At 41.5% G+C, this 21,565-nt stretch overlaps 1 protein-coding gene across 1 annotated transcript in view; it reads right to left on the bottom strand.

Annotated features, from left to right (window-relative positions):
• Positions 1-21,565, bottom strand: part of ADAMTS10 (ADAM metallopeptidase with thrombospondin type 1 motif 10) — a 322,067-nt gene that overhangs the window by 124,953 nt on the left and 175,549 nt on the right. Inside the window, exons 6-13 of the mRNA XM_073544180.1 lie at positions 20,358-20,575; positions 19,386-19,469; positions 19,074-19,213; positions 18,318-18,361; positions 11,134-11,239; positions 5,881-6,027; positions 1,678-1,819; positions 191-298 (exon numbers count right to left, since the gene is read on the bottom strand). Of these exons, the coding sequence (XP_073400281.1) occupies positions 191-298; positions 1,678-1,819; positions 5,881-6,027; positions 11,134-11,239; positions 18,318-18,361; positions 19,074-19,213; positions 19,386-19,469; positions 20,358-20,575 (989 nt within the window). The remainder of the gene's footprint in view (positions 1-190; positions 299-1,677; positions 1,820-5,880; positions 6,028-11,133; positions 11,240-18,317; positions 18,362-19,073; positions 19,214-19,385; positions 19,470-20,357; positions 20,576-21,565) is intronic.

Here is a 21,565-nt window from a genome sequence, read left to right as displayed (position 1 = left end):
TGCTTCTCCACGCAGTCTGTTTAATATATCTGCAAGTAATGACTCCATCTCACATGTGATGTGTGTTCTCCCTTTTCAGTAATGCCAATTCCATCATTACTTCAACACATGAAAAGGTGAAAAATGATTACAACTGTCATCATAACATGTATATACTATATAAATTATTGGTAAATTTATTAGTTTTTACCCCTTTTTCTATTGTGTTTGTCTGGCAGATGGTGCCCTCTGCAGCGGGGATGCTGTTGGTGATGCAACGGCTGGTTTTGCTTAAGCACCAAAGTTCACTGCAAACTTCCTGAAAAATGAAACACTTTGGTCATCTATCTTGGGAGTCAGACATTTGACAGTATGAACTCTTTTCTCCTGCACATTACACAATGTAAGAAAAATCCAAATGCAAATCAATTCTTAACTACTTTTATGTTTGTCTTTATAAAGCAAGACATATTGTAGTATGAGTTTTCATAATTTTAGAATATTTTTATATTTTCTTGAATTAGATAAATGACTCTGCTGAGAATGTGGGACAAGCTTACTTTATTTAAATAAGCAATCCCATCAAAATATTTATCCTCTAAATATATTGCAGTCATCATATTATATAGCACTGTGTATTTACAATTGCTCAATTTTCCCTTCTACCCAGGTAATTTGTCTCTTTTCCATTAGGTCTATGACATCATGTGATTCAAAATAGACTAAGGGGACTTTTACACATAGCGATATCGCTAGCGATATCGCTAAAGCGTCTCCGATTTTGTGACACAACAGCAATATCACTAGCGATCTCGCTACACGTGACACGTACCTGCGACCGGCCCCCCCGCTGGATATCGCTGATCGCGCAAGAACGTCCTGGGCCATTTTTCCTCATTGGCGTCCCGCTGGCGCCGACTAGCGACGCATGGACGCAAGCGGAAGTTGTCATCATCGCTGCCGTGTGATAGGCAAGAACGACCGCCGATGGATTGCTTATCGCTGCTGTGTCGCTGGTGAGATCTGCCTGTGTGGCAGCTCACTAGCGACCATATAGCGATGTACCAACGATTCTGACTGGGTCGTATCGTTGTCGGGATCGCTAGTGCATCGTTAAATGTAATGGGACATTAACTGACTCCTTATAAGACATGAAGTCTGCATGAGTCATCACTGCAAAGTCCCTGGCAGGGGAGAGAAGAGGAGCAGCTGGGTCAGGAGTTGAAGAGGGAGATGACTCATTCAGGGAAAAGAGACTTCATGTGTCTACATAGAACTTAAAAAGATTCAGCTACTCAGTTTTTAATCATGTAATATCATAGATCTAATGAAAAAAAATGAATTAACTGGATAAAAGGGAAAAATGAGCAACTGTAAGTACACAGTGATATATAGTATGATGACTGTAATATATTAAGAGGATAAAAACTTTGATGGGAGGAAGGCTTCTTTAACACAATAACTATCACAAGAGGATTTTTTAGGATTTTCTATTGATGACCTTTCCTTATTATTGGCCATCGATGGGTTATTTGGTGCCCGGTGGATCTTCACTAATAACTTATTGATGGTCTATCCAAAGGACAGGCCATTCTTTGAATTCCTACATACCCAGTCTGAAGGCTTAAATATACATAAAATATGGTTAAATATGTCTCATTTCCCAAACTGGAAAGACAAAGTAGAAAAGGACTCTACCCCGTATTTACACTGGCGGGATTTAATTCCATGCTGGAAACGACATTGATCGTCTGCATCATAGGCTTGTCCGGGAGCTTGTGTCGGATAAATGAAATCTTGGCGGGGAGGAGCATTGTTCAAACAGACGCCCATACCAGAACTGTGGGAAAAAACTCCATTACCATCCATAAGGCAATAAGAGCAACACACACATACAGTCATATGTTAAAGTTTGGGCACCCCTATTAATGTTAACCTTTTTTCTTTATAACAACTTTGTTTTTTGCATCAGCTATTTCAGTTTCATATATCTAATAACTGATGGACTCCGTTATATTTCTGGATTCAAATAAGGTTTATTGTACTAACAGAAAATGTGCAATCTGCATTTAAACAAAATTTGACCGGTGCAAAAGTATGGGCACCTCAACATAAAAGTGACATTAATATTTCGTAGATCCTCCTTTTGCAAAAATAACAGCCTCTAGTTGCTTCCTGTAGCTATTTATGAGTTCCTGGATCCTGGATGAAGGTGTTTGTGACCATTCCTGTTTACAAAACAATTCCAGTTCAGTTCAGTTTGATGGTCGGCGAGCATGGACAGCCCACTTCAAATCATCCCACAGATGTTCAATGATATTCAGGTCTGGGGACTGGGATGGCCATTCCAGAACATTGTAATTGTTCCTCTGCATGAATGCCTGAGTAGATTTGGAGCGGTGTTTTGGATCATTGTCTTGCTGAAATATCCATCCCCTACGTAACTTCAACTTCGTCACTGATTCTTGCACATTATTGTCAAGAATCTGCTGATACTGAGTTGAATCCATGCGACCCTCAACTTTAACAAGATTCCCGGTGCCAGCATTGGCCACACAGCCCCAAAGCATGATGGAACCTCCACCAAATTTTACTGTGGGTAGCAAGTGTTTTTCTTGGAATGCTGTGTTTTTTAGCGTCCATGCATAACGCCTTTTTGTATGACCAAACAACTCAATCTTTGTTTCATCAGTCCACAGGACCTTCTTCCAAAATGTAACTGGCTTGTCCAAATGTGCTTTTGCATACCTCAGGCGACTCTGTTTGTGGCGTGCTTGCAGAAACGGCTTCTTTCGCATCACTCTCCCATACAGCTTCTCCTTGTGCAAAGTGCGCTGTATTGTTGACCGATGCACAGTGACACCATCTGCAGCAAGATGATGCTGCAGGTCTTTGGAGGTGGTCTGTGGATTGTCCTTGACTGTTCTCACCATTCTTCTTCTCTGCCTTTCTGATATTTTTCTTGGCCTGCCACTTCTGGGCTTAACAAGAACTGTACCTGTGTTCTTCCATTTCCTTACTATGTTCCTCACAGTGGAAACTGACAGGTTAAATCTCTGAGACAACTTTTTGTATCCTTCCCCTGAAAAGCTATGTTGAATAATCTTTGTTTTCAGATCATTTGAGAGTTGTTTTGAGGAGCCCATGATGCCACTCTTCATAGGAGAATCAAATAGGAGAACTACTTGCAAGTGGCCACCTTAAATACCTTTCCTCATGATTTGATACACCTGGCTATGAAGTTCAAAGCTCAATGAAGTTACAAAACCAATTTAGTGCTTCAGGAAGTCAGTAAAAAGTAGTTAGGAGTGTTCAAATCAAGAAAATGATAAGGGTGCCCATACTTTTGCACCTGTCAAATTTTGTTTAAATGCAGATTGCACATTTTCTGTTAGTACAATTAACCTCATTTGAATCCAGAAATATAACTGAGTCCATCAGTTATTAGATATATGAAACTGAAATAGCTGTTGCAAAAACCAAAATTGTTATAAAGAAAAAAGGTTAACATTAATAGGGGTGCCCAAACTTTAACATATGACTGTATGTTAAATATGGTCAACTAGTATTCAGACATTGACACAATTTTGAAAATATAGCCTGTGTACATTATCACAGTTGGTTAACCATCAAGACTAGATTAAAATTTTACTATTAGGTTTAATTCCAGTGATTTCACAAAATAAATCTATCAAAAAAGAAGAACTTTATAACATTGCTGGGTAGCTTGCTCACCGCTCAGCTTCTCATTTAGTTAAACTAATGGTGTCGTCTTCTGCTGGGTGGCACACTCGGCTAAACCCCATAGACTCCCCCCTTCTAGGCAGCATGATCTATTCTATTGATTTTAACAAGCGTGGATCAGATCTCATTGGCGGGCCAATCGTGGATTTGCTGGCAAATCAAGCTGCACAGTGCTGTATTAAGATTCCATAATAACACTCTGTTCCGATTGTTGTTGTGATACATGGACAACCGGCTGTTTAACTACTACTCTCCTGGTTTACCCTTGGATAGTTGCGTGTCCATAACACTGGGCTCAAAACCCATCCATAGTCTTTTGATTTTGTCATTGGTTCCATACCTTTGGATTTGACCCTAATTATCCTCCTAACATGACTGATGATTCTATTAATGATATAAATACTCTGGTTTTGAACCAACTTGTTAACAATTGTTTATTTTTCATAGCACAATTTATTATATCATGTTTTATTAGGAAACAAAAAGAGATTAAAAAAACCTCTGTGGGCAGTGTGAGCAAGGCGCCGGGAAAGGTCAGAGAGGCCCAGCGCCTGCGCAATGCAGTACTTTACTCTGCCTTCAACAGGGCAAATCAGTACGCCTGCGCAGGAGCTGTGACAGGAGCAAGGAAGAGGACGTCAACACATGAAGATGAGAGGCGCTGGACCCGAATCCGCGACACCCATCGGACCGGACCGGACCCCTGGTGAGTATAATCTAACTTGTTTTTCTTATCTTTCAGGTTACATCGGTGGGGGCGAGCTTATCTACAGCATTACAGAATGCTGTAGATAAGCCCCTAATGGCGGTGGCCACAGCTTATATGCGAAAAATTAGGTGACAGGTTCCCTTTAAAGGTAATTTTAAACAATTTCTGCCATTTTTTTCACATCACAATCTTTATCAAACATATACACTGCACACAGGGTTTTTTTTTATCTCTTTTTGTTTCCTAATAAAACATGATATAATAAATTGTGCTATGAAAAATAAACAATTGTTATGTTTAAAAAAAAAACAAAAAAACCTAACAGAAATAAAGTATTTAAACAATAGACCGTTTTCTAATGATATATTCCCTTTCAGTAGTTAGTAATATGATAATGACTGTAAATACATGCAGGTTATGCCTCTCATTGACAAAGCAAATAAAGCCCCCGTCACACATAGTGTTGCACCAGCGATCCCGACAACGATATGACCTGGTCAGGATCGCTGGTGTGTCGCTATATGATTGCTGGTGAGCTGTCAAACAGGCAGATCTCACCAGCGATCAGGACCAGAGACGCGGGTAACAAGCTCGTGCGTCACTTAGTTAGCCGCTGTGTACCTAGGATACAAGCGTGCTCGCGCTGGGAGCTGGTATCCAAGGTAAACAGAGGGTAACTAAAGCGCGCACGTGCTTAGTTACCTGATGTTTACCTTGTATACCAGCTCCCAGTGTCTGCTTACAGCGCTGGGAGCTCGCTGATCGTTCGTCTCCCGCTGCCACACGCAGTGATGCATGCTGGCCAGCGGGAGAACAACGATCAAAAAAAATGTCCAGGACATTAGAGCACGATCAGCGATAGCCAGCGGGGCGGGCGGTCACTGATACATGTCACACACAGCGAGATTGCTGGTGAGATCACTGTTGCGTCACAAAACTTGTGACTCAGTAGCGATCTCGCTAGCGATCTCGCTGTTTGTGATGGCGGCTTAAAGGCCCTTTTACATTTAGCGATGCACCAGCGATCCGACCCGGTCAGGATCGCTGGTGCATCGCTAAATGATTGCTAGTGAGCTTTCATACAGAAAGATCTCACAGCGATGCAGCAGCGACGCAGCGCACGATACTCACCTTTCACACACACAGCGATCCTGACGTCCTCCCGCCCGCATCCAGCGTCGCTCGTCGTCACAGCAGGAAGTCTCAGCAGGAAGCGCCCGACGAGAAATGGAGCCGGACATTCTCGCGTGATCAGCGATGGACAGCAGGGGAGCCGGTCGGAGGTAAGTATCACACATAGCGATATCACTAGCAATATCGCTATAACGTCACAAAACCAGTGACGTTTTAGCGATATTGCTAGCGATATCGCTTAGTGTAAAACCCCCTTAAGTCAAGAGATTAGTTTTTAGTTGACAAAGGGGAATAATGAAAATGGTGGTACTTACTCTAAGAAACTAGTGATGTAGTCCCGACTGCAAGCTGACCATACAAAGGGATTGGTCTTCATTGTAATATGGGCAGCCATGAGTTTGGCGGTCTCTTGACCACGAGATCCACAACCATTACCGATGCCATCATGGTTCATGCCAAATCTTAGTGTATGAAGGGAAATAGTTTGGTCAACACTCAGTAAAAAAATGAAACCACAATAGTAAATAAACAAAATGCTATTTCTTTAATGCTTTGTTAAGTGCATATTCAGGATCTAAACATTGGTGTGTTGCATTCCTACAAGTACTGCAACCCCTCCTTATTATGGCAAGCCTCACGATGAAGGAACATGATGCAATCTAAGGGGGTCTCCAGGGTTGAACACCCAACAATCATATGTTGTTGGTTTATCCAAAACATAGTCCATAAATGTTTAAACCCTAAAAGAAAACCTTTATATTGTTTCTATCACTTGTGTATTAGATGCAACTTTGAAAAATAAAATTTTTCAAAACAAGTTTCCCCACATTTCTTTTTTTAGATGTCATTTTAGAGATCATGTGGGTTGTGTTTAATTTAACTGGAGGGTAGTCTTCATCACGTTTTAATACATACTTTATAAGGGTATGTAATAAATATACCATTTATAATGGTAGACATAGTGGATATCGTGCCTACAATTATTTAAGAAGAGATCCTTATATTGATGGGAAATTTTAGCCAACTAAGGAGTTTATTCTATATAGGACTTGCTAAGAGAAAAAAAAGGCCAGAGGGGACAGCATACGGCTCAATGATTCCAGGAAGATAAAGGAGAGAATCCCTGTCTTTTGTGCCATACCCTTAGGTACTGCATTAGACATTAGACATAATAGTGTAAGAGTAAACCAATTTAGAGTGTTCCTTTACAAAAGTTTCTCAACATGTTTATGCTGGAGAAACATCTTTAGACAAATGTCTTTTGAACAATATTTGATATTTTTATGAATGTAGTGTTTTACTCACTATATTCAGCATATACATTACAACATAACATATTTGCTGCATGTGTAAAATGCATAACAAATCAATTGGCTCGGTTCACTATATTGAACTAACCAAGCACCCACAGCCAACACTTAAATAGTATATACATACTTTATTCATGAAACAACATAAAACAATATAACATGATTAAACAATATGCAATTAAAAAAGTGCCTCACACTCTCAGAAACATTATGAATTTTCTCGCATAGCGGCATGATGTCTAGCTTTTGAGGATCTGTTGTCTAATTCACTTTGTCAGGCAGCTCCTATTTAAGTGATTTCTTGATTAAGAACAGGAGTGGCAGTAATCAGGCTAGGGAATTTGAACCACAGTTAATTTATGTTGTAAGTGTGTGTGGGGGGGCAGTCACTTTTTCACACAGCACCCTGTAGGTTTGGATTTCTTTTTCCCTTAATAACTAAGACCTTCATTTAAAAACTGCATTTTATGTTTACTTGTGTCATGTTTGACAAACATGCAAAAGTATAGGAAATCAGGAAGGTCACAAACACTTCTTCACACAACTGTAATTTACGATAGGAAGGAAAATCAGATGCTGCATTTGCTGACACATGTTTTGGGGTTTTTGCCCTGAATTAGTGCAAAGACCGAGATCTGGTTGGCTGGGTGAGAGGGTGAGAAAAGTTTTAGGATGCAGTGTGAATTTTTCATTATAACATGAACAAATACACACACACATTCCTATCCATAATTCAATATATTCTGCAGCAGTACAATGACTCCAAAAGTACAGTCAATATCATTAATAATCATCTTCAGAGTAAAGAAGAAGTCTTGGAAGTGATAATACAGCCCCATAGAGCCCTGATCTCAACATTGTTTCTATGTGTGATTGCATGTTGAGACAGAAGGATTTGTACAAGACTACATTTACAGAAGATCTGTGGTTAGTTCCTTAAGTAGTTATGAACAACCTTCTTTCTCAATTTCTTCAAAATCTATATGCAAGTGTACCTTGAAAAGAATTGATGATTTGATGCTGTTTTGAAGGCAAACTGTGGTCACCGTAAATATTGATTTACTGTACATTTCTCTTCTCTTCATTCACTTTTCATTTCGTTAATTGATAAAAGTATTACCATTTTAGATCATTCCAAATAGTATCTAACTAGCTGTTTCCAGCCAGCTAACGCTCGGCACGCTCATTGCTATCTAATTAATGCTGCTGGTGATTAAACTAAAGTAAATAATGACAACATTCAATAGCGCTTACGCAGGTAGTAAATTAAATTAAAATGAAGTTAATAACAATAATAACCATCAAAAATCTGAATAATACTAATGATACATTTTATTCACAGTGTAAAATCGAAAACAAACTGGATTCAGTAAGATGTGCATTTTGGGGGGGCGGGATTATGAGCGGTAATGTGGTGGGGGGTGGGATTATGAGTGGTAATGTGTTGGGGGGCGGAATTATGTGTGGTAATGTGTTGGGGGGGTGGGATTATGTGTGGTAATGTGGTGGGGGAGTGGGATTATGTGTGGTGATGTGGTGGGGGATGGGATTATCTGTGGTAATGTGGTGGGGGGCAGGATTGTGCGGTAATGTGGTGGGGGGGCGGGATTATGAGTGGTAATGTGGTGGGGGGCGGGATTATGTGTGGTAATGTGGTGGGGGCGGGATTATGTGCGGTAATGTGGTGGGGGGCGGGATTATGTGTGGTAATGTGTTGGGGGCAGGATTGTGTGTGGTAATGTGGTGGGGGATGGGGTTATGTGTGGTAATGTGTTGGGGGGCGGGATTATGTGTGGTGATGTGGTGGGGGGCGAGATTATGTGTGGTAATATGGTGGGGGGCGGGATTATGTGTGGTGATGTGGTGGGGGGGCAGGATTATGTGTGGTAATGTGGTGGGGGGGCAGGATTATGTGTGGTAATGTGGTGGGGGGTGGGATTTTGTGTGGTAATGTGATGGGGAGCGGGATTATGTGCGGTAATGTGGTGGGGGGGCGGAATTGTGTGTGGTGATGTGGGGGCAGGATTGTGTGTGGTAATGTGGTGGGGGATGGGGTTATGTGTGGTAATGTGTTGGGGGGGCGGGATTATGTGTGGTGATGTGGTGGGGGGCGAGATTATGTGTGGTAATATGGTGGGGGGCGGGATTATGCGTGGTGATGTGGTGGGGGGGCAGGATTATGTGTGGTAATGTGGTGGGGGGGCAGGATTATGTGTGGTAATGTGGTGGGGGGTGGGATTTTGTGTGGTAATGTGATGGGGGGTGGGATTGTGTGTGGTAATGTGGTGGGGGGTGGGATTGTGTGTGGTAATGTGGTAGGGGGTGGGATTGTGTGTGGTGATGTGGTGGGGGGGTGGGATTATGTGCGGTAATGTGGTGGGGGGCGGGATTATGTGCGGTAATGTGGTGGGGAGCTGGATTATGTGCGGTAATGTGGTGGGGGGATGGGATTGTGTGCAGTAATGTGGTGGAGGGGCGGGATTGTGTGTGGTAATGTGGTGGAGGGGCGGGATTGTGTGTGGAAATGTGGTAGGGGGTGGGATTGTGTGTGGTGATGTGGTGGGGGGGTGGGATTATGTGCGGTAATGTGGTGGGGGGCGGGATTATGTGCGGTAATGTGGTGGGGAGCTGGATTATGTGCGGTAATGTGGTGGGGGGATGGGATTGTGTGCAGTAATGTGGTGGGGGGCAGGATTATGTGTGGTAATGTGGTGGGGGGTGGGATTATGTGTGGTAATGTGATGGGGAGCGGGATTATGTGCGGTAATGTGGTGGGGGGGCGGAATTGTGTGTGGTGATGTGGGGGCAGGATTGTATGTGGTGGAGGGGCGGGATTGTGTGTGGAAATGTGGTGGGGGGTGGGATTGTGTGTGGTAATGTGGTGGGGGGGCGGGATTGTGTGTGGTAATGTGGTGAGGGCGGGATTATGTGTGGTGATGTGGTGGGGGGGCGGGATTGTGTCTGGTAATGTGGTGGGGGGTGGGATTGTGTGTGGTAATGTGGTGGGGGGGCCGGATTGTGTGTGGTAATGTGGTGGGGGGCGGGATTGTGTGTGGTGATGTGGTGGGGGGGGCGGGATTGTGTGTGGTAATGTGGTGGGGGCAGAGCTACTGTGCAGGGGGCGGGATTAGCGAGTAATCACGATGCCTCTTATATATATAGATATATATTTCTCCTCATACAGACGTGTATATATATATTTCTCCTCATACAGACGTGTGTGTATATATATATATAGATTTCTCCTCATACAGACGTGGTAATGTGGTGGGGGGCGGGATTGTGTGTGGTAATGGCAGAGCTACTGTGCAGGGGGCGGGATTAGCGAGTAATCACGATGCCTCTTATATATATATATATATATATATATATATATTTCTCCTCATACAGACGTGTATATATATATATTTCTCCTCATACAGACGTGTATATATATATATATATATATATATATATATATTTCTCCTCATACAGACGTGTGTGTATATATATATATATATATATATATATATATATTTCTCCTCATACAGACGTGTGTATACAGTATATATATATATACACATTTCTCCTCATACAGACGTGTATATATATTTCTCCTCATACAGACATATATATATATATATTTCTCCTCATACAGACGTGTATATATATTTCTCCTCATACAGACATATATATATATATATATATATATATATATATATATATATATATATATTTCTCCTCATACAGACGTATATATATATATTTCTCCTCATACAGACGTGTATTATATATATATATATATATAGATTTCTCCTCATACAGACGTATATATATATATATATATTTCTCCTCATACAGACGTGGTAATGTGGTGAGGGGGCGGGATTATGTGTGGTAATATGGTGGGGGCGGAGCTACTGTGCAGGGGGCGGGATTAGCGAGTAATCACGATGCCTCTTATATATATAGATAAAATGTATATTTTCTATTTACAGTCCTTAAATCCATCGCTTTTTCCCCACTTTTATTTTCTATTTTCAGTGGTACAAATTTAATGTGAATATTGTAACTTAATGTGGGCTCTCAATATTTTAATCTACTAAACATAGAATGTGTATACTGATTAGATTATAATATTTCCACTACAATTGCTAAAGAGACAGTTATAAGGTATATTGTATGTAAATGTGCATTGAGCTTTGAACCACAGTCTTCACTACAAGTAGTTTGTGCAAATAGGAGACATTACAGACACAGTATATGGAACTCACTCACGTGTGTCCCACCTCATGTGCAATTGTGAAAGCTGTAGCAAGACCGATATCTTCATTTATACTGCAGCTCCTCTCTCTTTCACACATTCCACCTACTGGTGCCAGACCTAGGTAGTGACAAAGAAAGAAAATCTATGGGAGTATATTATATTATCTTTCTTCTGGAAATCTTATTTTTCACAATTTTTCATACTGAGAGCATTGTAAAAAAATGTGAATGCCAACCTCAAATGCCAGCGACCTACAAACCTGGATCAGTTACACCAGTTTTGTCAGGAGGAAGGGGCACAAATTCCGACCAACTATTGTGAGAAGCTTGTGGAAGGATAGCCCAACGTTTGGCCCAAGTCATTCAGTTTAAGGGCAATGGTACCAAATACCAATGAAATGTATGTAAACTTTTGACTGTGCAGTAAGTAATAAAAATGCCTTAAAACATTCCCTCTCTCATTATTCTGGCATTTGGCAAATATTAATAATTATGGTAATTGACCTAAAACGGGAAAGATTTATTCTGAGATATTGAGAAAAACATGCACATGTGTCTTTTTATATAGTGTCTTCTGGTTTCAACTGTAGATAAAATGCAAATTACTGGAATTTTTTTCATTAACATATCTATAACAAAATACGTGCATAAATTTCACATGCTGAACCTAAATGTTTATGTAGTACCAACATACTTTTCATCACACACATCACTCATTGTCCCAAATTATTCTACTCCTTTCTGATGTTAGGACCTGATGTTCATGCTTAGCTAAGTGGTGCCACATATGGGCTGGTCATCGCAACTTGTATTAACAGCCTGTTACCAAAGTTCTTTGTGTACAAACCACTGTTTGACTGACTTGTAGCTTGACCAATCCATGTCTTCATTACTGAGAATTCAGTGTTTGAATTGATATGGAAATGAGGCTGAAAATCTGAAGCCTCTCTCCCTCCAGCCTTATCCCCACCCATCACAGCCTTGCCCTGAATAACTTACGGCCTCTATGCTGTGTGATTTCAGGCAAAGAAGCCATTAGTCGAGAAGGAGAACCTGGTTCTGGACAGGGAGCAAGAGCTGGAGTGACAGAGGCTATAGATATACAGCCTCATTTACATATCAAATCAAACTCTGATTTCTCAGTAACGGGGGAGCAGACTGGCCATGTAAAGGTATTGCTGGATTTTTCTATGAAAGAGCTATATGAGCATATAAATAATTTGTAAGGTTAAAATGTTGCTGATTCTTTTTAAATTATGCTATTTCATGCTTGTCAGTTAATCTATGCATGGTCATGTGCACACGTTGAGTATTTGGTGAGTTTTTTACATCAGTATTTGTAAGTCAAAACCAGGAGTGGAAAAATCAGAGGACAAGTATAATAGAAACACGTCACCACATCCGTATTGGTATGCCTTACAAATACTGAGCATAAAGCATGTGTGAAACGCGCATCGGATGTCTGGTGGGTGAAATACCGTATTTTTTGTATTATAAGACGCACTTTTGTTCCCCCAAATTTTGGTGGAAAGTGGGGGGTGTGTCTTATCCAAATCTGTGTGCTGCTGTGCTATATAGTAGGGGAGGGGTAGCTCTGGCATGGTGTCAGAGGGCTGGGGTGGGTTGGCTGCAGGCTGCAGAGTCAGCGGGAAGTCATGTGCTCCCGCTCATTAGTCTCATGTAATAGTCACTGCACCCGCTGTCCATCACCTCGGTGCTGAAGCCGTCACTATATTCACCTTCCGATAATGGCTCCTGTTCCCAGCTCCCCGTTGGCTTTCCTGTGTCTGTGCCGACATCCTCCTCCTGTGAGGGCACATGCAGGAGCTGCTCATTCAGGCACTTCATTGTAGCTTCAGGACCTTCCTTCATGTGACCAATAGGACCTGCAGTCACGTGACTTCCAGTGTGCACTGCGAGTCACGTGACCGCAGGTCCTATTGGTCACATGAAGGAAGGTCCTGAAGCTACAATGAAGTGCCTGAATGAGCAGCTGCTGCCGCGCGCCCTCGCAGGAGGAGGATGTCAGCACAGACACAGGAAAGCCACGGGGGAGTTGGGAGCAGGAGCCATCATCGGAAGGTGAGTTAAGTGTTTGTTATTTTATCATGTGCTTGCCAGCAGGTGAGAATATAGGGACAGGGGGGCCATGTGTGCCAGCAAGGGGGAATATAGGGACGGGGAGCTGTGTCCATGCCAGCAGGGGGGAATATAGGGATGGGGGGCCGTGTGCATGCCAGCATGGGGGAATATAGGGACAGGGGGGTTGTGTGCATGTCAGCATGGGGCATATAGAGAGAGGGGGGCCATGTGCGTGCCAGCAGGGGGGCATATAGAGAGAGGGGGGGCAATCTGAGTGCCAGCAGGGGGGCATATAGTGACCGGGGGGCCATATTCAGGTGCCAGATTAGGGGGCAATGTGCCAGGATGGGGGTTATATAGATACCAGGATGAGGGACATATGATTTGAAATACGGACACTGGCATTGTAATACACACCTTCATTTAACATAAAAAATTTTTTTTCTCTTTTTCTTCACCAAATTTGGGGGTGCGTCTTATAATCAGGTGCGTCTTATAAAGTGAAAAATATGGACTTACTAAAAAGTACACTATATATGTTTATTGCTGTTACATTTTAAACTGTGGGATAAGCATATGGCCACTTCTACTGATTGTGTATTATAATTCCAACCTTATTGCACTATACTTATATAATTATGGTAATTAATCTATGCGTTTCACCCTATAGAAAGGAAATAATGCTTTGAGGTCCCCTCAGTTACTCACCCACGAAAGTGTTTTTGTGTCTATATTTTGGATTTTACCAATATTTTATATCTTGAACTCAATAAATATTAAAGCTTTTAACTTAATAATGATGATTTCAGTCCTGGCATTTTTTAGTGCACTATATAGTATACCTAGGAACGTAACTATAGTGGGCAGAAAAATAAATACCAGGAGAAAACACAGAGCATGCAATAAAAATTGTAACAAATTTTATTCAAGTAAAGTACTACAAAAGACATGTATATAATAGTATGCATTTATGGACAAAAAACAGACAGTATCCACCCACAGTGCCCCACACCTCCATGCTGATGGAAAACAATCCCGGACTATGTCCCCAGGGAATACTTCAACCCCACAAGCAATGTTAATACATAGTACCCAGGCACAGTGGCCTAAATGTAATTACAATAAAGTGAACATCACTCAAGGGCATAAGTGTGAGAAAATAAACCGCAGTGTAAAATTGCGGTCTAAACGTGGGGAAATGAAGTCCCAGGGGCACTTACCGGGAGTGGAGGCAAAGGGGAACCAGGCTGTACCACCCCCGACGCGCGTTTTGCGGCGTCTCAGGCCGCTTTCTCAAGAGGGATATAGTAAAAAAGTCCAATCAGGACCTTAAAATAACCCCTAACCCCGGTCATGTGACCTAAACTGACCAATAGAAAAAGCGCCAACAGCGCATGCGCCCCAATCATTGCAAGAACACAAGGTCTAATTAGGACCTTGCAGAAAAACCCCCCAGCCTTAATCATGTGATCCCAAACTGGCAAATAGTAAAGGCACTACCGGCGCATGCGCTCCAGTCCCCGAAAGTCCCGCAGTACACCACAGGCATCATGTGTCACTGCACATAAACCGGAAGGACCCGGATGTGCGCACCGCACATAAAGATGCCGAGCGCAGAGCAGGGCCATGGAGCACTAGGAGCGATGCGCACGGCCAATTACCATAGAGCCGATGCCAGAGATAGATGGAGTCAATGGGGCAAAAAAGCGTACATGCAAAAAAATATTTATTCTGACCGCTAATTATAAATGGCATGGAAATGTACCAATATTTCCAGCGGTACATATGTAACAACATCAAAACATGACAGTCAATATATACATCAGAATGTAACCAATAACAAATAACGCGGAATGAAAAAATAGTGGATGCATAATACAAAAATAAAGATAAAGTTAGAGTTGCATTTATCAATAACAACAAGAAGCATCCAATATTATAATAGATAAACACTGTTGGCGCTTGAAGATGAATAGTCCAATTGTGTAGGCGGTCACATCACAAATCCACGGACAGGGGAAATGCTGTGTACTGAAGATGAATAAATGTGAAAAAAGAGAATAAAGTTATAAACAAGATTAAAAACAAGAATAAAAGCAAAAAGGAACTGCCACGGAATCAATGGGGGATATGGAATTTGCGAGCAACAAGGGGAAGAGGAAGGAATCTACCACGATGTTAGACAGGGCAAATATCAGTGCAATGGGCAAACAGGGGGGGGGAAAGGGGGGAGAGAAAAAAAAAAAAAGGGGAAGACAGTTTAATATACTGCAGATGTTATAGAAAAGGGACGAAACTAAGGTGTTCATTAAGTCCCTTTGGAGTCATGGTGTCTAATTCCACAATCCACCTCGTTTCCATTTGTGCAAGTATTCTCTTGTTGTCTCCACCCCTGATGCCCATATGCAATACATCAATCCCCCTCACCTTCAACAGACTGCCATCGCTGTTATGATGTAACCGAAAGTGTCGGAGGATCGTTTTCATGTCAGCTGGATCAGGTGCCAACTTAGCCGCGCCAATGTCCCGCACATGCTCCCGAACACGTGTCCTCAACTCTCTAGTGGTCAGACCAACGTAAATTTTTTGACACGGGCATGTGGCGTAGTATATCACATTTGATGTGCTGCACGAAATATTGGTGCGGAGCCATTATGTTCCCGCCTCTAAGAACCCGTTTGGTTCAAGTGGCCCTATCACTGGCTCATTCTCTTGCGGACACTGCATTAGCTGTGCCAATGTCCTGCGCTGCTCCACGTTCTCTTCCTCGAGTGGTATCAGACAGTTTAAAATCAGAAATCGAATTTCGTGCAGCACATCAAATCAGATGTGACCGCCTACACAATTGGACTATTCATCTTCAAGCGCCAACAGTGTTTATCTATTATAATATTGGATGCTTCTTGTTGTTATTGATAAATGCAACTCTAACTTTATCTTTATTTTTGTATTATGCATCCACTATTTTTTCATGCCGCGTTATTTGTTATTGGTTACATTCTGATGTATATATTGACTGTCATGTTTTGATGTTGTTACATATGTACCGCTGGAAATATTGGTACATTTCCATGCCATTTATAATTAGCGGTCAGAATAAATATTTTTTCGCATGTACGCTTTTTTGCCCCATTGACTCCATCTATCTCTGGCATCGGCTCTATGGTAATTGGCCGTGCGCATCGCTCCTAGTGCTCCATGGCCCTGCTCTGCACTCGGCATCTTTATGTGCGGTGCGCACATCCGGGTCCTTCCGGTTTGTGTGCAGTGACACATGATGCCTGTGGTGTACTGCGGGACTTTCGGGGACTGGAGCGCATGCGCCGGTAGTGCCTTTACTATTTGCCAGTTTGGGATCACATGATTAAGGCTGGGGGGTTTTTCTGCAAGGTCCTAATTAGACCTTGTGTTCTTGCAATGATTGGGGCGCATGCGCTGTTGGCGCTTTTTCTATTGGTCAGTTTAGGTCACGTGACCGGGGTTAGGGGTTATTTTAAGGTCCTGATTGGACTTTTTTACTATATCCCTCTTGAGAAAGCGGCCTGAGATGCCGCGAAACGTGCGTCGGGGGTGGTACAGCCTGGTTCCCCTTTGCCTCCACTCCCGGTAAGTGCCCCTGGGACTTCATTTCCCCACGTTTAGACCGCAATTTTACACTGCGGTTTATTTTCTCACACTTATGCCCTTGAGTGATGTTCACTTTATTGTAATTACATTTAGGCCACTGTGCCTGGGTACTATGTATTAACATTGCTTGTGGGGTTGAAGTATTCCCCGGGGACATAGTCCGGGATTATTTTCTATCAGCATGGAGGTGTGGGGCACTGTGGGTGGATACTGTCTGTTTTTTGTCCATAAATGCATACTATTATATACATGTCTTTTGTAGTACTTTACTTGAATAAAATTTGTTACAATTTTTATTGCATGCTCTGTGTTTTCTCCTGGTATTTATTGAATTGTTTGAGTTTATGCCTTTTTTTGGCATTGGAGGATAGACTTGCTGTTCCTTCATACGCCATATAATGAGTAAAGGGTTTTTGATTTCATATAGTGGGCAGAAGTAGTAATGAAACTCGTCACAAGGGGAATTTATTTACAGTCCGTGGATCAATAGCTAGTGGATAACGTTTTGGTTCGCATGGACCTTCATGAGATAAATGCTGTTTTGTTGAACTGGAAAATAAGTAGTCAATACTCATAGGGGATGACACTTTAAATGGACTGAAAGTGGTGAGAGGTATGTCTGCGGTGGGGTAAGGTGGCTGAGAGCCACAGTCAGAAAGCGCTTTCAGCCACCATACCCCAGGACAGAGATACCTCTCACCACCTTCAGTCCATTTAACGTATCATCCCCTATAAGTATTGAATACTCATCTTCCACTTCAACAACACAGCATTTATCTGATAAAGGTCTATGTGGACAGAAACGTTATCAACAAGCTGTTGATCCACGGACTGCAAATAAATTCACCTTGTTTTGCAACATTTCCTTTTGAGTGACGAGTTTCATTACTACTACTGGTACAGATTGGAACCCTACTCAGTCACCTCATCTATCACCTCCGGAGTGCCGTTGATGCTTTTCCATAGTGGGTAGAAGGGCTGCAATTACACCCGAGCCGAGCCCTGAAGACTAAGACAGCCCTTTGACCTCTATTACAAAATACCCCTGTTAGTTGAGAGCTGTGTTGAAGATTTTGCATTGGGGCCCCCAAACAATGTTAGGACACTGAGTGTACCTACTATAATTTGTAAAAAAAAACACATTAGGATTCACCTTCAGTGATTCCATATAAATGCATTCAGCATAAGGCCTTGTACATTATACAATGCCAGAATGTTTTGCAGAATTCTAATATGCCTATAATTTACAGTAGTTAGTATTTTATCCCATATTTTATGCAAATCTGCCAATGGAAGTTGTAGAAAGGAAGTTTCTTATACTGTAACTACAGGAAACAGATTTGCTTGCTGCAGAGCTGAGTGATTGGTTTCTCCAGTGGCTTTACGTGACGTATATGATGAAAATGTTTATATTATTCAATGTTTAATCTAGGTGGAGAAGAATACTATGCACCCTTCGCCTGGGGCGTTACTTTTTTATTTCTTACCAAGTGTTCCACATGGCTTATTTTTGTAAATACAAATGTCATATCTGAAAGAAAACAGACACACAATCATTGGAAACTAGCACAATAATGTGAGATGCATTAATTCATCAATTTTATTTTCTGCACAAACATTTGCTGGAAGGATTCTGAACTGCTAAATGTAGGTTTGTCCATACATGTTTCTGGATTTTGGGGAGAGCAAACTCACAACTAAGCAAATACCAAAAAACCAAACTGTCCTACATTGGACTTACAGAGCCGCGATACTATTTTTACCCGGTTCTCCTTATTTTCGGGGATGGGATCTTGTGTATGTACAGCGGGACAGTATAAAACAACTCTGATTTCTTGCAAATCAAAGGCACTTAAAGGTAACCTGTCATGTAAAAAATGCTTTTAACATGCAGATATGGGGTTAATATTCAGGTCAATTACATTCTAAAGCTGTGCGGCTACTGCACTGAAAGCACAGCTACCGGAAGGAAACTTTATCTCTAGAGGCAACCTCCGGCTTTCATCCATGGCTGGTGCAGCTTCGGTCACCGCTCAGTACATAGCAAGCTCTAACCACATGCCTGGCAGTGACTGACAGCTGGGTCAGCAGTGCAAGAGAGCTAAGCTGGCTGTCAGTCATTGATGAGGCCATGTAATAGCCGCCGTTCACTATTTACTAAGCGGTGACTGAATCTGCATCAGCTGTGTCTCCATGACTGAAAGTAAGAGTAAAAAGATGGTAGTTAATTTTAGTTTGTGTACCTGGTTATTAAGACAGCAGTGTCATGATCAGCAATGCCATTCTCGGTGATTGCATTCCCGTTACGGCTTACAATAGACTTTTGCCACCGACAGAAACTGTCTAGAGATTTTCCAGCATGGTGATTAATTTCCAGGGTGGGCTGTTGAAAAAGTGATTGGTCTAGCATTAATTCGCATGAACCAATTAGCAATTTATGGCTTTATGTGTGAAAGTAAATCCTAGAGCAATGGTCACACTTAATTCCAGTGGAAAATTATAAAACTGGTTCGGGCTTGAATGTATTCATTATATTAATATCCTTTAAAATTCACCTGGTCTTCAGTCAAGAGGATTAACCTTGTCACCATTATGTTCACAATGTTCCCCAGACTTGAGTCCTGGAAAAGTTTGGCAACCTGACCTCCAGGAAACAAGAAAATATCAGTCTTAAAATCAATGGAACAAAGGCAGAATATAAAGAATAATTTTAAAGAAAACCTTTAAAGGGAATCTGTCAGTAGGATCAACCCTACTAAGCCGTCTACATGGACACGTAGAAGAAGCTGAATAAAATGATACCTTGATATCTGTAATCTGATATTTTATTCCAGAGAAATCCATGTGTTTCTTATATGCAAATGAGCAGTTCAGGACTATGGGCAGAACATAGATCTCCCCGAGTGTCTGCTTCCAGATGTTATTTTAAATGAAAGAGGGCATTACCAGTGTAAGACTTATAGATTAGGAGAGCAGATTGTCTGTCTCACACTGGTAACATCCTCTTTCATTTAAAATAAGCTCTGGAAGTAAATTCTCAGGAATATCTGTAACTGGCCCATAGATCTTAACAGCTCTTTCGCATATTAAGAAAAATGTGGATTTCTCTGTAATAAGACATCGGATCACAGATTTCAATGTATCATTTTATTCAGCCTCCTACAACCTACATACCCATAGAACCATAGAGCTGGCTTAGGAGGGATGATCCTACTGACAGACTCCATTTAAGAAAACCTGTTGGGCGATTCCTGCTGCCCAGATTGCGCAGAGATTATATACTTTGATTACCCCTTGCCAGCTCTTACCAGCAGCATCGTAAATGACTGACAGAAGTCTCCCTCACATATACATAGGGAAAAATCAGTCAATCTTTTTTGGGTTCTTCAAAGTATATTTTCTTTGGAATACCGGAGCATGCAGACAGAATGTGATTCATGCAGCTTGTGGTTTGGGTAGCATAAATCGCCTGACAGATTCCTTCTAAATATCATAATGTTTATTGATGGTCTGGGTGTAATACTTACAATGTTCATGATGGCGAGGATATACTGCTCAATGTCTCTTCTCCCATGATAGCCAATCATCATTTTGTCAGCAACGACCAGGGTCTCTACATATCTCTCTGTGCTAACTGATCGTTTAAGTGGAAGAGGCCCACGCTGTGTTTGATTGGACATTGGCCTTAACGGAGGAGGTCTTAGGTTCCTTAACCACCATTGACGATCCCTCCAGGGTTTATCATCTGTTAAAAGAATATTTCCCTTTAAGCTGTCATATTGTACAAAACAGTGACTAATATAATACTTTTGGGAACACACACAAATACTTAAAATAACATTAAAGCAATCCCTATAAAAAACAATGTTACAGAGCATTAAACACATCTGCATGGTTTGTAAAGTGGAATTTTTAAATGTTAGCTTCACATAAGGATATATACTGTGTGAAGGGGGGATATTTTTGCCCAAATTCCTGTTTTAGCTAACACTGAAAACCATATATACCTTAACCATGAACTGCAATAGTTTTGCAATTCAGGTATTGTCTGCACTAGGGTGACCGGATCTCATATGGGGGGAAAAAATGTCAGAATCTTGTTCGTCTGGACCCCACAAAACGATTCCCCTTTCCAGATATTGAGAGAGCCAAAATTTGAGCTCGATCAAACGACGTTAACCCGTGCCGCTCGTCGCTCAAAGTTTGAAAAAATCCAAATTGAGGTATTTTAAGATTTAGGTATTTTGCATAGTCTGTTAGACTATAAAGAATGTGACAACAACTTTGCAGAAATAGCCCTGACCAAATTTTCGAACCATTTGTGGTATTTGAATGCAGAGTTGGTGGGATTATGGTTTTTTGATCCCACCATTACAGACAATGAAAAGTTGTTAATGGCTAATAAATTGCTCAGTAGCACAGATGAACCATCAGAGCACGCTAACCTACATGAGTTGATAATTTTACATAGTTATCTAATCTATTCTAGAGCTTTTGTTAAAGTAGTTTTTGAAACGTCAGAATATAATGCTCGGCATTTGCTTACAACTTGCAGGACATATTGCTTTTGTTCTTCATCTTTTGTCAGAAGGTCGTTAAAGTCGGTTACTTCCTACCTCTTTTAATTTTTCTTTCCTAACTTTTGGATTTACAACCCTAGCGTGCTCTGATGGTTCATCTGTGCTACTGAGCAATTTATTAGCCATTAACAACTTTTCATTGTCTGTAATGGTGG

This window comes from Dendrobates tinctorius, unplaced genomic scaffold (assembly GCF_039654945.1).
Source record: "Dendrobates tinctorius isolate UK_male_01 unplaced genomic scaffold, ASM3965494v1 ptg000011l, whole genome shotgun sequence".
Lineage (NCBI taxonomy): Eukaryota > Metazoa > Chordata > Amphibia > Anura > Dendrobatidae > Dendrobates > Dendrobates tinctorius.
This window is presented reverse-complemented; position numbering and strand designations above follow the sequence as displayed.